The sequence below is a fragment of the Monopterus albus genome, unplaced genomic scaffold, assembly GCF_001952655.1.
Source record: "Monopterus albus unplaced genomic scaffold, M_albus_1.0 scaffold68.1, whole genome shotgun sequence".
Lineage (NCBI taxonomy): Eukaryota > Metazoa > Chordata > Actinopteri > Synbranchiformes > Synbranchidae > Monopterus > Monopterus albus.
This window is the reverse complement of record NW_018127948.1, coordinates 293,481-311,481: the sequence shown is the minus strand read 5'-3', so window position 1 is coordinate 311,481 and position 18,001 is coordinate 293,481. Positions and strand designations below refer to the sequence as shown.

Genomic DNA, 18,001 nt, shown 5'->3' with positions numbered 1-18,001 from the left:
CCAAAATGACACAGATCAGTCTCTGCTTTGAGTGCTGGGTTTAATCCCTGTCCAGGAAAGAAGTTTACATGACAAAATGACTGAAATGTATCTTCTTTATGAATCAAATATAATATAATTAGATGTTTTCATACAGTTCCACAAAAAAAATAATGGTGCTGTTTGCAATTTCCTGGTTTTCTGCATATACCAGTCATGAAATGTGATTGGATCTTCACCAAAGACATAAATAACAAACACAATATTTCTAAGCTTTGGAGCAGCTCAGTTAGAGCCCAGACCTCAACCCAGCAGAGATGCTGTGGAATGACCTCAGGAGAGCCGTTCACACCAGACATCCTAAGAGTATGGCTGAGCTGAAGCAGTTCTGTGAAGAAGAATGGTCTAAAATCGCCTCCTGAATGTTGTACAGGTCTAATCCACAGCTACAGGAAACACTTGCTTGAGGTTATTGCTACCAAAGGTGGTTCATCCAGTTATTTAAACTGCTGCCATTATTTTTTCTGTCAATACTTTGCATGTTTAATTGGTGTGTTCAATAAAGACATGACAAATCATGACTGTGTTTTATCGGCTTAGAAATAATGTGTTTGTTGATATTTGTGACTTTGGTGAAGGTCCGATCACATTTCATGTATATGCAGAAAACCAGGAAATTGCAAACAGCGCCATTACTTTTTCTTGCATCTGTTTTATTTCAAGGCAAGTCCTTCTCTCTCCTGTTGGCCACCTAATCTCATGCAGATGAGTGCATCTGCATGATTTTCTAGCAGGGGGGATTTCTTCCTGCTCTTGTCCTGTGACCCTAAAATTCACACCCTGTGGCCTCCTTGCAGTCAAATTTCAATGTTGAGGCATGATAGAGTGTTCGGTTTGCTTCAAGGCAGGAAGTGCTGTCCCAGCAGGATCCTCTATGGAGATTCCAGGCAGAGGTAGCGCACCAGCATCTTGTTTCTGGTGTCTGGGAGGATTATACTTATGTGCAAACATATATCTTATTCAGGTTTGAAACTACAACTACCGTGTCTGTGCAACAGATATAGGATTCTGAATGCCAGTGCTTCAAAACAACAACTCAATATCTTACTCTTTTCTGTCAAGGTACTACTTAAATATATAATTCTCCATTGTCAATAAAAAGTCATGAGCAGAAACTCAAATGATATAAAGTCAACTTTCACTAAACATCCAGGTGTTTTTTTTTTAAAGCTGGTCGTCTGGGTCTTCTGGAGGAGATGAGGGATGAAGGGCTGACTGTGCTGATGAATCGAATTCAGGCTGTGGGCCGGGGTTATGTCACCAGATTGGGGTTGAAGGAGATGTCAAAGAAAAGGTCTTTGACATATTCATTTCCTTATTAAATTTGGAACTTAAGTTTGATTCATTACTATATTTTCTCCCACAAATTAAAGGCTGATACATTCAAGCAGTTACCTAATGTTACCTGATTAATAATATTTAAACAATTTGGAATTTCTGATTTTAATTTATTTTCATGGTTGATGGCAGTGGAAAATATGCACATCCTATAAAATTTAGTCATGATTACTATGCAATAAAACCTTTTAAGATAACTTTTTCTACCCAGATCAAACTCAAAATATTTATTTTTGTTTTTCGTACTAAACATAATTACACTGAGCAGTGTAATTACATTGTAGCAGTGAAAATGTTTTGAAGTAGTTGTAGAAAACCTTGCAAAGGTCCAAAAGCTTTTCATCACATTCACTGTTGAATCCTTTCAATATAATTTTAATTAAAGTCTTTCTTGTTTTGTTATTTCACTCTACAGATGGTCCATTTTCATCATCCAATGCAACATTCATTCTTTTATGAATGTTAAGAGCTGGCCTTGGATGAGACTTTTCTTCTAGGTAAAACGATGCAGTGTGGAGGCTGAAAGTGAGATGCAAACCGTGAAAGAGGAGTTCTCACAACTCAGTCAGGAGTTTGCAAAGTCAGAGGCGAGAAAGAAGGGGCTGGAGGAGAAGATGGTTACACTTGTCCAGGAGAAAAATGACTATTACCTTCAAATCCAAGCAGTAGGTAAAACACAGCCACAGGTAGAACAAAGTGATGTGCTTGTATCAATTTAGTTCTGTTATGTAGATAAGGAGAACAAGAAGAAAAAAAATCAGCAGCTACCTAATGAACAATAATGTACGATAGGAGGAGACTTCACTGATTCCTGTAGGGAACCTGGACACTGCAAGAGCAAAATATAATGAAGGAATAAATACATACATACATACATACATAGGAGAGCACAAAAACCAAATGCAAATGACAATTACAACACTAGAACATATTAAGAAAAATATGTTAGCGAAACATTTTGAATGATTTATATTTTTGCATGCAAATGTAAACAGATAAACTTTAAAACAATAAAAAATTGCCAGATGAGAAATTTCAAACCAAAGTCCCTATGGGATACCGATGTAAATCAATCACTCAAAATATTATATAATTTTTAAAATATGTTTATTGATGGTATAAACAATAAATAAAATGTCATAATGTCTAGATCCATAGTAAAACAAAGAGTCTACAGCCATGATAGCAGCTCTATGAGGCTTAGGCACAATGATGTTTTTAGTTAGATGTTATCTTCAAGATGCTGTCATGCTCATAATGACACTGCTAACAGGCTAATGTTTACCATGTTTACTGTTTTAGTTTAGTGTTTCAGCGTCATAATATTTGCTAAAAATGCAAAGCATTTCAATACTGGGCAAATTATAATTTTGACCTAATGATGACACTCTTTGGGGGGCGGCTGTGGCTCAAGAGGTAGAGCGGGTTGTTTCCTAACCGGAGGATTAGCGGTTCGATTCCCGGCTTGTCCAGTCAACATGTCGAGGTGTCCTTGAGCAAGACACTGAACCCCCCGTTGCTCCCGGTGATGTCACCGGTGTGTGAGTGCTTGGGAGTGCGAATGGGTGAATGGCCAAATAATGTGTGAAAGCGCTTTGAGTGTGCTGTAAAAGCATAGAAAGGTGCTATACAAGTATAAGACCATTTACCATTTACTCTATGAAACGTCAGCCTCATGGTGGGGCTAAAGGATCACCTGCACAAAGTTGTGTTTACTTACAAACTGAAAAGCCCAACATAATAACAGCTTCACAGAAAAGAGCAGATGGTCCCCAAAGTCATTAGAATTTATCCTATAGGGACCTTAAATACCTGTACTGAATTTCACTGCAATCCATCTGGTAGATGTTAAAACATTTCACTCAAAACCACAAATGTGAATCTGATGTGGACCTGGAGGAAAAGTCAAGAGATCACCCAAGTCATTCAAGTCATTCATATTTGTGCCAAGTTTGATGGCCAATAGTTGTTGAGATACATCCCCAAATCAGAAAAAGTTCGGACAGTATGTAAAATCAAAATTAGAATTGAAAATAGTGTTTTGCAAATCATCTGTGTCCTGTATTACACTGAAAACAATACAGCGGCACATTATTTGATGTGATACCTCATCAATTTTATTCTTTGTTCAAAACAAGCACTCATCTCTTTTCAGCCAGAATAGAGAAGCAGTGGTCTGATCTGTCCAGAGAGCTAGAGGAGATCAGTGAGAGGCTGCAGGAGGCTGGAGGAGCCACTGCTGCTCAGATTGAGCTGAACAAGAAACGTGAGCTCAAGTTTCAGAGGCTGCACCGTGAACTGGAAGAGTCCACCTTGCAGCACGAATCCATCACTGCAGCTTTACACAAGAAACCGGCCGACAGCATTGCTGAACTCAGTGAGCAGATAGAGAATCTTCAGAATGAAGCAGGAAACTGAAGAAAAGAATGAGCTGAAGATGGAAACTGAGGACATGGCAAGCAACGTGGCCAAGTCAAATAGGTCAAGTCAGATATAAAGCAACTGGATAAGACATTCAAGCCTTTCACTGAGTCAACTCACATCTGTGGCCATTAACTCCTCTGCGTCATTTATGCTTTTGACACTGATTCCCCCTTGACTGATGAAGGCAAAGCCATAGGGGTTAGTGGTGGGAGAAATCTGAAAAGGAATCAAATTAAAATATTTGCATGAAACTGCAATGGGCTAAATATGAGAAAATGAATGATGAAATAAAGCAAAGGATTCATCAGATTACCAATAAGTACAGGCTTCTTGTTGCAAATGAGCTGATGAAAGATATGATAGCTCCTCTCAGCTGCCAGCTGAAATGCCACTCTTGATTTTTCTAGCAGATCTTTAAAGAAGAAAAGGCAAAAATAACTTAATGTTGCAGCTGCATAATCTTACCGTCAATATACTGTAAAAAATGTGTATAAATGTACATGTTTCAGTATCTGCAAATGCAAGTTTACCAGTTGCACCAAAGTGGATTCGGATGAATTTACCCTATCCAACAAAAAAGTGACATCTCTGTGTTGGACATATTATTCTTGGCAAATCAAATAAAAATGAAGTCCCTCAGGCTCACTCACAAATTGAGAAGAGTTGTTATTCCTCACAGTCGTGGCATTCCAAAAAGCTTCCAGCAGCGGGTTGGCTTGATCTTCCAGAGTCCCCTGCTAAAGGGTAAACATTTAAATATGACACCCACGTCCTCTGAAAACCAAATGATGGACTCAGCTAGATCCAAAGCTGCATTAACCCACCTTCATATTATTATTTTTCTCCTTTTTCTTGTCTGCAGAAATTGCAAATGTCGCAAAAATACTGAATGACATGTTTGGTGTTGACGGGACGATGGGCTAAGGAAAAACAAAACACATACAGGTACTTCAACTTTTGACTGTTTTATCTGTCAGAAGTTTATCATTATATACACCAAGTTGCTGTTAAACTCACATGATAAGAATGGACTGATTTTCACAATCTGGGGGAGAAAAAAGACCGGACTGTAATTACCTGGGGAAAAATTTTAATTATTCTGTTGCATTGACTTTGGGCCACAAACATACCAGTCACCATGAACTGGTAGACATTATCAGACAGAGCGAAGATGTGAGGAGGAACCTCCATCCTCTTCTTGCCTTTGTAGGCCTAGACTACTTCTGGGTTGTAAACTGGCAGCCATTTGTCACACAGAAGAGCCCAGAGTAGGTCTGGAATGGAAAACACAGGCTGATGTATTTTGAAATCTTAAGTGGGAAAATGTGTGTGGAGCAAGCAACTTTTGTTTTGCATAACATCACATACAGTACAGTACTGTGTCTACATCCAGGTCATTATGTGAGCCCTCTTTGTGATGGTTTTTTATTTTTCCTTTTACTTTGACCTATGTATGTATAATTACCTCACCCAACTGGCAGTTTTCATGTGTTTTCATTTCAAGTTCTGTCTTCTGGTTCGTATCAGGGCCCCTCCCTGTTTTAATATTACCTGAGTGATTGGCATCATACTGTATTTGCTGAAAGACTTATGTAGATCATCCATGCTGTGTAGAGCTCCTGAGGTCGAAAAGCACTGCAGACTCATGGAGGTGTGTCCTCAATCTTACCAAATTTGATGGGGAGTTCATGGGAAACACTTGGTCCTCCCTGATGGTTAAAGTCTGGAAAACAAAGGCATAAATGTTTGTCATTCAAGTCTAAAGCACCATCAAAAAATCAACAAAGTTTAGACAGATTAGAGTTTTTGAAGGCCAAAAAGACACTTGTAAATAAAATTGGATATTTGTATCTTCATGAATTTTAAAAGCATAGTGTGCACTGATATTTTCCTACAAGATCTTACCCTAGTGGAAACTGAAGCAGCATTTAAAGATTCAGGGGAGACTAAATGTCTCCATTGAAAGCCAGACTAATATAATTTTTATGGTAGGATTTAGAGAAAGATACCCCGAAGCAGCGTAAAATCCTTTTCCATTTCACTGAATTAAAGTCCTTCTCAGACATGCTATAAAACTGGTTGTGTTCAGTGTCTAATAAAAAACCAGTTTATCAGCCAAGCCATGTTGCAGCGTAACCCTTCAGTCCACCCACTCTGTCCTCGATGGTCTTGACAGTGACTTTGCCGTCTGCCTTGTCCTGGATCTCAGCCTTGACGAACAGCTCCTTGTCATTGCTGATGAAGCATGCTGTCTTGCTGTCAAATGGGACTGAACCTCTGTCCTCTCCTTCTCAGACTTGCAGAGGAACCGGGCAGCAGGCCCAGAGATTGCCATTTCCTCGTCTACACTCATTTCCCCTTCAGAATCAAAATGAAGACACTTTTCATAATTTTTAAAATTCTTTATGTGTGAATAATGTTTGAAATGTAATCCAGGATGCCGTTATACTCACCCAAGTGTGTGTTTGCCACAGAGTTCAGGACTGTCTTTGAAACTGTTTTTTTTAAAGGTATAAACACAAAGAATAAACCTGCACAGTACCTGTTATACACCACAGGATAACTGACTCATCTCAACCGTGTCCTTGGTGTAAAGCCTTCTTTACATGCAGTAGCTGAGTTACACAAACCTGTTCCACATCCTGGATAAGGATGGATCATGGATTTAGCACAAGAAACAGCAATTAGATGCAGCTTCTAACAACATAAAATCTCACATTTGAAGAATACTGACTCCATGCTAACACAAATTTTGTGTTTATTTATAAACTTCATAACTGAGATGACAATGTGAAACACGTTTGAGTTGAAATTGTCCAATAAATAACAACCACAATGTTAATAATAAATACAATTTATGTAGCACTCATATTATTCAAACCAAAGAAACATTTTACAAGAATAATTACAAAAGAAATTGAAAAAAGAAACATTCACTCAACATGTTACACAGTTTTCTGTATGAAATACATGAAATAAAGAAAATCTGAAATTAATCTCACTTTTCATTAAAATGACCTTTTCAACTTTAATTGCCATTAATTGTTCTGTAACGTGATCTGTAACCAGCAAACCATGTTAAGGCTCCCAGAAGGTCAGGCCCAGCACCCCAGCGAGATCACAAGTGTCTCAATGCCCCTGAGACAGACAGACCTCATCTGTTCGAACTGAGCATGACCAGACTGGCACTCGGTATGTACAGGCTCAATCGGATTTAACAGTCAAGAAGAAGCTGGCAAGACAGAACAGTCCTTGTTGTGTGTCACAGTACATAACAGCTCCGTCTGACAGTGTCCTTTCTTGTTTCCCAACATAGAGTCAGAACCACTGGACGTTTCTTCTCAACAAGGCCCCTTCAGAAAATGTCTTGTATTGATCAAAACCAAAGCCCGTCTGTCTGCCAGGCCTTTTATTTTATAGATATGGAAAAAAGGGACTTGCACTGGAAGATTTTCAGTCTCTCTTCATTCCCTCTGTGCTGTTTGCCATGACCCTGCATAATCCCTTCTCTCCCCTCATTCATGTTTCCAGTGGCTGGTTGGTTGCGTTGTTCCTCAGCACAGCAGCATAGCAGCATGGTAAGAACTTCATTTTAACTGTCTTATGTGTTTCTTAAACAAGTAAAGGGCTGCGTACTGAGTAGAGTAATTATAGCTAATAGATTTTTAAATGAAAGAAGATGCAATATGTGAAACTATTTAGTTTGCATCTTCACCATTACATAAAGCAGATATCGAGTATCAAAGGAAGGTTATGATTTTTTCTTTTTGATTTAGTTGTAACTGATTAACAGTAGAGAATTAATCTGTCCTCACATCAGTCCAGCAGTAACTGACAGTAACTTGCTTCCCACTTATTCAGGTTCATTCATGATTCGTTATGAGTGAACATGAAGACGTTGGATGTGACAAAAACTGTTGTATGTAAATAAACAAGTATATTTACCTATCTGGTGTGCTGTGAGGCAGAGGTGGAAAGTAACTAAGTACATTTACTTAAGCACAGATACCTCAAAATTTTATTTCAGTATTTATTTTCTGGTATTTCATTCTTTGACTTCACTACATTTTACTTATTACTCTTATTTATTAGGTAATTTTGTTACTTTTCAGAATCAAAGTAACTACACAAAATAGTGTAGTCAGAGTTAACTGCTCCCTGGTGGGGAAATTCACAAGCTAACCAGTAGTAATTCTAAGTATATGAAGTAGTTTGATTAGCTCCACCTTTTCCAGGTGCAACATTAAGTGGCAAAAACAATATTGCATCAAATATTAATATTATTATAAGTAATATTATATACACCAATGTAAAATGTGCCATTCTGCATAATGACTTTATAGACAGATTATAGGGCTCATGGAAAACTTACTACTGTAAGACAAGTAATGCTACAGACTTGCAACCATTTACGTATGACTAGTTTTCAAAAATAATAATGCCATCAATGTCATTCCAGAGGCCAGGGGTAGGTTTCATGGTCAAGTAATCTTATTATGAGGGTCAAACTCTCATGGGGATATTGCTTATGGGTGGAATAGTATTTATAGTGGGGAGCTGACCTGCCTTGGTGGAGGTGTGCACTCTCTGACTGCTGTCTAGTTTGAACTTTCTTCAACCTTTTTTCTTCCCTGGGGCCTTTTGCTATTTACTGCTGCTTGCAGGAGAAGAAACAAGTTAGCTTTCTGTTTGTTTTCTTGTATAAAATAGGCCAGGATGTTAGAAATGATACAAGATGCAGAGACTAAAAGCACCGAAATGTAGCCACAAACTCCTCTCCTTCACCAACATAAGAAGGCTGAGGTTCATTAATGTAATTTTCCAGGTTGAAAGGCATCCTCACTTCTGCAGGAGTCTAACACAGCCTGTCTTATTAGTTTCTTCCTGTTGAGTTGGTGAGCTAATGTGGGTGCAGTGGAGATTCTGGTTTCAGGCTTGCATTGAGAGCTGCATCCCAGAGGATTGTGGGATTTGGAAGATATCCTAGACATTTTTTTCCCTATAAAAACTCATACTGTATATCATACCACTGCACTTGTCCTTGCCAGCCTAGAGGTTGTGTGAAATCCTTACAAAAAAAGATATCAATGGGTGATGATAAAATCTCATAAGGGTTTATCTTTAAACCTTTGGAACATTCAGCAAACAATGCAGGGATTTTGTGACCTTGTCCACAAGTATGTGTGTGTGTGTGTAATATATAGCATTCTACTAGTACAAAGAGTAGTTTGACGTTAAGAGTGAAGAGGTGAACTCTTCGTCATGTTGCCTTTTGGAAGGCAGTGACAGTATTTTGTCATTAAGTTATGAAGACTCCTCAGCTGTCATAATGTATGTTTTTTGATAAAATAAGATGGACCAGCATTGCAGTGTTAACGGTCAAGACAGAGTGTCACTTTTTATTTTCTGTCACCTCAGTGTAAATTCAGCAGCTAACAAGCTGACAGGCAACTGACAAGCTTCTACTGCTCTCACAGCAGAGCCAGAAAAGATCCTTCAGTGTTGCACATCAAATGGCTTTGTCCGCCCACTCTACCCTGCTGCCCATGTGAGCAAAAGAACACGATTCCTTTATCACTCAGCTAATAATCTCCCCGTTTATATATTTGTCCTATTGCATCCACCTGCCTACCCTCAGATGTCCGATTGGGGTGTAGCATCCTGAAGTTCAGTCGCTCTCTGTCAGATTCAGCTGACAGATCTCAACAGGCCATGCACCGATGTGTCTGAAAATGAACAGCCAGCCGGCGATCACTGCAGATTAAAAACACCGTCTGTCTTGTAGAGCACACTGCAGTAATATCTGTCCCGGTGTAGTCTGAGTGGTGCCTGGCTAAAATGGCTTTGTGGTGGTGGAGGCTCCTAGGGACTGCTGAGAAGGAGCATTTATTGCTATTTATCCACTTAGTCAATCATATTTCACCATGTGAATAATGCCTTTATTTAGTAGGCGAGAAGTGCTGAAAAGCAAAATGGGAATTTGATGAAATCACTTTTTGCAGAGGCTGCCATGACTCCTACATTTACTGTATATGCAAGCTTGTGGAAATATTTTACATAAATGTTAGCGAAACAGCAGCATGTTATAGACTTTATACACAATGTTCCATTACAAAGGATAAATTTAACTCTCTATTTTCACACCTTTGAATCCTCTATAGTTAATGGCCACATCATGGTGAATATTGTACCAAAATCCAGGAGTTACTACTTCATCTGTGAATATACAATAGCTGCATATGTCCTGAATAGAACAAGTCATTCCCATACAACATAAAACCCACAGGAGAGAAATTTAGGAGACACATAAATTACAAATATTGTAATTAACTAACTGGATTGCCTCCTCTAAAGGGTGTTACGGTGCAGCCCAAATGCAGGAATAGCATTGGTTTCAAGATGTTGAACTATACTGTTTTGATTATCCCCTATAGGTTTTCAGCCCCACTTTTAATAATGTATGCTTTACAAGACGGAAACACCAGGAAATGTGCTTAGTTCATGTGAAATTATTCTTTGTTTATGACAGAAGCCAGCAGCTGAGCGTTCTGCTGTGGTCATAGAAGAGGCTGACAGCCGGCCTCTTCCCCCGGGATGGACGAGCTACTTGTCACCAGAGGGACTGAGGTATTATGTGAACAGTTGCAGTAAAGGTGAGAGACAGAATTCACATCCTTTACTTAAGTAAAAGTACCCAGTAGACTCCATGAAAAAATTAATGGGTTAGTAAAAAAATTAAAGGTTCTGCACATCTTTTTTCATTTATGGGACTGTAACTCCCTTTGAATCCCATTTATGGGATTGTAACTTGCTAGTTATAGTACATAACTTTTTGCCTTCGTAAGAATCAGCCAGTTACATAATTTCTGCCTCTGAGTAGTTTTAAATGGAGCTAAACCTCCAATCTGCACATTTCACTTCAATCACATGTTCTCCTTTCCACATATTGAGTATCGCCACCTCTTGTGGTTTAGGAATCGCGGTACTCAGCGCTCAGTGCCGTAACACTGAACTATGCAGACTCATTATCATTCCTCCCTATCACCCCAGCAGCCCATTCATGTGGAGACAGGCCTGCAGATTCGATCCACTTTAATTAGATTACCTTAAACATGCAACACTTCAGGCCAAGTGGCACAGCCAGTACCTCAGCACTGAGGTCTGAGGCATCAGATGAAAAGATGTTTCTTTTGTTAGTTTTCTGCTCTAATTTGCTGCTACCTAACAAGAGACTGGAGTGTAATAAAGAAGTTTTTGAGGCAGACAACCTTTCACAAGCCTCTGCTGTAGTGTGACTGTGCTTTACACCTCATTTGGGAAGGAACCCAATGGGACAGCACAGGCTCCCACAGGACAGACCAAGGTTGTATCAACAACAACTCCGATTGCACCTGGACTCACGATGTGTGGACAGATACACACATTAGTTTTCATTCCTAGTGGGGAACTTTACCTTGACTTGCATTCATTTCCTGGAGACTTACTCTAACCATAACATTACTTGCTGAACCCTAAGCATACCCTAAACTTAAACCATGTCATCATTCTAAAGTTCAGTCATTGACACGGTGGGAGCCAATATCTGATCTGTATGTGGAGGACAGAGCCCAAACAGTGTGTGTGTGTGTAAACAGGTTTTGGTCCCCACAGTGTGAGTAATGCTGGGCATGCACACACACACACACACACACACAGACATCCAAATGCTATTTTTACATTCGGCAGCCATATGCTGCGGCAGTCGCTTTTTATTTTGGTTGTTGTTTCATGCTTGAATATGGAGCTTCAGAAAGCTGCTCCTGAGACTGTGTGCGCGTGTGTGTGTGTGTCACAAAGATGCCAGAATGTTTCACAGTATTACAAAGCTTCCTGTTGTTTTCAGTCTGTGACATTTAACAGCAAAGGTACACGAAAGAATCAGCTGAGGCTTCCAAAAATTTAATTGTGTGTGATGATGTTTGTTCTTTAAGTAGCAACTGATGTGAAGCGTGATTTACATTTAGCTTAAGCTTATAAACCTGCCTACTGCACAAGAGGTTTTCTGAGTGTTCTGTATGTAGACCCCCCCCAACCCAACCCCAATGGTTCACATAGAATCTGGACCCATCGTAGCATCATCGGCATTTTTGCTTTAAAAAAATACTGAAATAATTAATTATCAGGTCTGAAAAAGGTGAAAGAAGATTTATGAACCAACAGAGAATGCTACTGTCTAAAGTATTCACATTACCTGGTGCACCTTATTGACATTTTTACTTAACTTACCAGTTTGGGTGTGTATGTAACTTCTCTATTAAAGCTGAAACAAAGAAATGTCAATGTGCAGATTTTACTGTGAAGCAGCTACTGCTTTGTGAAACTGGGGCCACATTTTCTTTTTCACCTGTTCTTGTTCATATTGTTCCAGAAAAAACATGGCAACGTCCCTTCTTGTCAGCTGAGGCCCCACAAAGACCACTGACATGCCAAAACTCCTCACCATATGGTACTGTAACACTGAACCTATATGTTCTGTGTTCCATTTTTTGGACACAGTTTTGTTTTGACAAGTCCCCTGTAATCCATTCTCTGCTGTGACCAACATTATCATGAACCTCAGTTACTGCTTCTGGAGGAAATCCTACATTTTCTTAATGAGTGGTTTATTATGTTGCAATGCTGCCAGCATCCTTGCTAATGATATCGCAGTACATAACAGATGGGCTTTCTTCTTTCTGCTGGCATGTGGCCTAAACACAAGAAAAAGAACAAGCAGGGAGGTGGTCAGCTGCAAGGGAGTTTGTTAACATTCACAAAGACAAGTGTGATCCTTCATAGAAAGAGAGACGTTTAATGAAGGCCAGATTTGAGTCGCCTGGTCATCTGCTTCAGCCTCTGGACAGGAAACCTACTGGGCCAGAGAAGAAGAAAAAAATGATGCAGCATCCAAACGGAAGTAGATAAGACTGAGTTGCTGATGCCTCACTATCATGAATCCACATAGCTTATGCATGAAAGCATACACAAACGCTTCAAGTCGTTGTTGGCTTTTAAAATGTCAATACAATTAAACAAAATGGAATTTGGAAAATACTACACATTTTTCCTAAGGTCATTCTTTAGTAGTTGTTCTTGTACCTGCTGAAGGGCTGCACTACAAGAAGACAGTTTTACAAGATATGTCTGCGTAGGTTGACACCTTGTCTACTCCAGCTGTGCAGAGAAAGGAGATAATTAGTGGCAGAGCAGCTTCAGTCCTCTATAAGTAGACCTGTTCAGCCACTGTACTGCTGTGCTTTGAGAGGTGTTTTAACAGAGCTCACAAACCAGTTCACAATCAGCAGAGCTAAGCCTCTACATTGGAAAAAACTGGTGGTACAGTGGTTAGCAGTGTCGCCTGAGAGCAAGCTGGTTCTGGGTTTCAACCCTGCCTCTCTCCCACTGTCAGCTGGGACCGGCTCCAGTCCCTCTGACTCTCTACAGGATAAATGGTGTAGATAAGGGATAGGTGAATGCAACAATATACTTTGGACTGCAATTATATCGCATCAGATATGAGTGAAATGTGAGATGTTATGCAGCCAGTATAGACAGCTTCACTGACTCGAGGGGAACTCCACCTATACATCAGGGTGTGTTTACAAGTGTTCAGGCTTGTGTGGCTCCAGAAGAAGCTGCATGTCGCATGATGGAACCGGCACCTCATCTCTGCTGGAGGCTTGTGGCTTGAGGCTACAGTGCATTAGCCACTACTGGAATAATGCAGCTGAATCTCCATGACCACTGTGAATCTGACAGTTTTAGAGGAGTACGATAATGAACCAATAGAGTATTAAATATAAAGCTGAAGCGTGTATGTCAGATGTCCTCTGCCACCACACAATTACTTTGTCTTTTATGTAAAAATGCCAAACATGCTGCTTTCAGCTTTTCAAATGGCCAGTTTTTTCCCCTGCTCACTGTAAGCTCTTTGATTGTTGGTCCAACAAAACAAGACATTTAAAAACATCTGCTGGGGCTCAGGGAAACCATGAATGGCATTTATCATTACTTTTGGACATTTTATAAAATAAACAACTAAATGATTAGTTGCACACCTAATTGTTTGCACATATGAACTCACAGCAGCAGACTCTCTCTTGCCTCTCACAGGGTTCAAGTATTTACTTCAACATCTAATTCAACTTTGCACAAAGTACTTCATCGTGTTAAATTTCTTTCATATTGACTGTGTTAGATGTCAGCCATGGTGCTCAGCTTTTCTGACCCTTTCTGAGGCACACTGACACACTTGAGATGGACTAGAGGGAATCGTAAGTGTTACATGTTTCATCCAGGTTGATGATTCTGTGTTGTACGTTAGTATAATTTTGAAATCTTCTTCTTTGTGTGGCATCACTAGAGGAAATGTTGAGTCTTGAATCAATGGGGATTTTGTCCCAATGGTGTTTAGCAGTTCCTTTCATGATTTAAATGGCAACCTGGCTTTATAGTGTCTGAGTCTGTACAGTATGTGTTCAGGGGATTAGACAAGGGGTTAAAAAGGTCCCATTTCAACACAAAAGCATATAAAGTACAGTTAATGTTTCAGTATGTATGATGCGGTGCTATGTATTTTCGCCCTGTGTTTCTGATAGATCTCTGCTCTCCTCTGTGCAAAAATGACCTAGCGAGACCTGTTGGTGTTGAATTTCACCAACAGATCGCAGAAGGTCATAGATTATTTCTCTCCTTTAAGCAAAGTGACCGGTATCTCTATTTTTGGAGTTTCCACTTTTTCTGCAGGCGTGCAGACCTGGTCCTGCTCTGACCAGCGTCCACAGCTGTGATGTCTGGCCTCAGGGGTTTCTCTCTGTAGCACTTATGTGTTTACCTTGAGCTGGAGATAGGCCAATTTGATATGCAACAAGTAGATGGCTCATGAATCACAGGCAGGAACCATTAAAGGCACAGGGTGCACATTTCACATACTTGAATTAAGAACAATTCAGTACCACGAACAGCTTAAAAAAAAGGTTTTGGAGTTAATGACAAATAAGTGTCTGTCTACTCTGAAAAAGCAACATCTGACAGTCTGGACACGCCAAGATTAGGACATCACATATCACCATCTCAGTAGAAAATGACCTTTATGCTGCTACTGAAATGAATTTTTGAATGCTGGCTCCTCATCTGCTCATTATTAAGTACTGTATAAAAGTAAGACTCTAGCTGTCACGTCACTCAGTAATGTGTAATTAACAATTTGTTTGTCCTCAGCCAATGAATGCCACAGCAGTCGAAAGACCAGCCAGTCTGCAGAGACACCTGGCGTTTCTCTAAGGAAACCTACCATGAAGAAACAGGTATATCCTAATCTGAAAGAAGCCATTTAGCAGTTCCAAATATCAGTTTTGTTGAGGTCTGACATACTAATGAAGTTGTTAAACAGTGGCTACTGTATTTGTCTTTATGGTCCTATGTAGAGCTGAAAAAAGAATCAAACAGATTTGCTGATCAACCAGTTTTCTAAATTAAACAAGGAAATGCATAATTTGTCCTGCAGAAGTGTTTCAGTCAGATGCCCATATCAACAGGACGCTGGGTGTATGAGCTTTCCTAAACTGTTACAAATCACTGCCGAAAACTTCATCTGTTCTATGACGTAACTATGCTATGGTTAAGGTTTGGGTTAAAAGCTCCATTTTGTCAAGGTTAGGGGACCTTTGTCATACTGTTTTAAACACATGATGAAGGCTGGGAAAAAATTGTTCTGGTTGTAGGGGTAGAGCAGATCAACCCCTGATCGCAAGGTCAGTGGTTCAATTCCCGTTTTCCTCAGTCCACCTGCAAAAGTGTCCTTGGGCAAGACACTGACCCCAAGTTGCCAGGTCAGCAGCGAAGTGAAAAAGCCTCTGTAAGTACAGCCCATTTAATTGACACCTATAGTGACTATTTCCAACCAAACACACATCACTCACACACTGTTTTGGTGAGACATCACCCACCTCCTCCCTACAAAGACTTTGTATGACATTTTTAAAAGACACATATTGTAATAAACAGTGTATAAAGCCTGTAGGTAGTGCGTAGTTTAAACCAGCTATGTATGTGCTGAGCCATGTTCTGTACCTCTGTTGTCCTTTGATTGTTAGAAAACACAGCGGAAGCTTCATAACTGAGCCACAGCAAACACATCCTTATGTCAAAGCTCCTTGTATTTGCTTTCATTAAGTGCCAGGACTTGGGGTCAAGTATTTCACTATGACATGAGAGCTCAGCTCACTGACCTGTCTCTGTGTTGTTCAGGCTGTTGCTGACAGGACTTCCAAAATAAAATGATGCATGACATTACCAAATGAATTAGTTGCACAAGCTGTGGCCAGTTTACCTCATAAATAATGCCTGTGTCTTAATGACACATACACAGTAATAATTCTGCCCTATGGAAAGGGAGGCAGGTGGAATCAAATAGTAAATATGAAAATAAATATTTGAATTGATTACAGAAGATTCTTAGTGGCTAAGCTCAATTGTTACTTATCCTTTGATTCTTCTTCAAAAATGACCTGAGCCCCTGATTCCCTTTGGAATCACCAGCATTTTCACCAGCAGTGATAAAGTTGTTTAATACTGTAAAATGAGCAACAATTACAACTCAGCTACCAAGATGTCATTTTAAATATAATATTGTCTGAAGTTAGTTTTGTCCACTCGAGATGTTTTCAGTTGTGTGACATAGGAAACATAAATACTTATTGATGTAGATTCATTGCCAGTCATCCCCTACTCTGCCAGACTGTAGGTAGTCTAATACAGTTTGAAAGTGAGGGTTGAGATCATGGCTGACTATCATATTGTTCTCCTTCACTCATTATAAAAATAATCTATGTTTTACAGAAAATAACCTTGCAATTGCAATGCATAGACCTTACAGTACCATTAACACTACGTGGCCTTAAAATGGCTAGATGGCATGAGATTGGTAAACTACTGGTAGGATCAATTCAACCAAACCTTAGGGACACATACCAACAGTCTGAACCCACATTTGCGCCCATGCCAAAACACCAAACCACACTTGGTGCTTTCTCCCATATAGGTAATATGATATCTGTATTTCCACAAGCTGAAGCTGCCACATTCTGTCCACTGAGGTCAGCACAGCTCCCGCAGCTCTGATGAACCCGGGCCAACACTGATTACATGCCAACCCACACGTCACTAGTTGAGAGTCAGATGAGGCCGTTCTGTGTCATGATCACACAGGAGAGTATACAGTAGATGGACAGACAGTTGGGCCATATGGACAACTGAGATTTGGACACCACATGTCAGTTTGTGAGCTTTGGACAGTTGAAGCTCATGCTGGAAGTGTTGGAAGCACCGGGGCCACGGATCACGAAAACCTGGACTGTGGTGGTCAGAGCTGCCCGCCGCCATGTTCTGTACAGCGAAGGTGAGAGTGCGATTTGATGTTGGGTTTGTTCTGGCTGTGCTGTTGCTGTTGGGCCGGCGCAGGTAGATGTTGTGAGAAGGTGTGAGGGCTGCAGTGATCACGTGTGACGTTGTAGCTGCTCTGTTCACGGCTGGTGTTTGACGCCTCGAGTGAAGCGCTGTCATATGAGAGAGATAATGATGATGTAGATGCTGCCATATTGCGTTCACATATGTAACTGTAAACATGAGCATCACATTGAAAACACATGTATTCAATTATTTCAGTTTATGTGTGATGGCATGTGCCTCCTTAGCACACCTCTTTAACCCTTTGGGTCTTAAACATGCACACATTTCTTCCAACACAAACACACAATCAGAGAGGTTGCATCTCACTGGTTGTTTTTCCTCCTGCTCTCTCTGCTCCCCCCTCCTCCAGTGCCCCCCTTACTGTCCCTGTCATTTAGTTTCTTTAGGCTTCACATTCTTGCCTTTATGCTTCAGCATGTCCATTCTTGATCTAACTCTGACATGGTCTCTCTCTCTCGTCCTGTATGATCACTATGGGGTGGGGTGGGGGGGCACAGAGTCCTTCTCAGCATCTATGTCTTCACAGCCTTCACCCTTAAAACCCGTGTGACAGCAAATTAACCGGAGGCTAGACTTCGTCACGCTCCCGTTACAACCCCTCCTCCTCACCCCTAATGCTACCTTCCCACCATTACACGTGCCCCTCCCCCTGCAACGCGACTCCTCCGTAGCTTGTGAGACTGGAGGCAGCCTCGGTGCATAGAGGGAAAGA

At 40.3% G+C, this 18,001-nt stretch overlaps 1 protein-coding gene and 1 pseudogene across 2 annotated transcripts in view; one reads left to right on the top strand and one right to left on the bottom strand.

Annotated features, from left to right (window-relative positions):
• Positions 1 to 3,909: 3,909 nt before the first annotated feature.
• On the bottom strand, positions 3,910 to 6,154 carry LOC109962848 (myosin-8-like; annotated as a pseudogene).
• Positions 6,155 to 7,293: 1,139 nt separating this feature from the next.
• Positions 7,294 to 18,001, top strand: part of gas7a (growth arrest-specific 7a) — a 36,667-nt gene continuing 25,959 nt past the window's right edge. For both annotated transcript variants that reach the window (XM_020604897.1, XM_020604898.1), the window contains exons 1-4: positions 7,294 to 7,379; positions 10,331 to 10,454; positions 12,209 to 12,286; positions 15,040 to 15,125. In XM_020604897.1, coding sequence (XP_020460553.1) covers positions 7,323 to 7,379; positions 10,331 to 10,454; positions 12,209 to 12,286; positions 15,040 to 15,125 — 345 coding nt within the window. In that variant the 5' untranslated portion in view covers positions 7,294 to 7,322. The remainder of the gene's footprint in view (positions 7,380 to 10,330; positions 10,455 to 12,208; positions 12,287 to 15,039; positions 15,126 to 18,001) is intronic.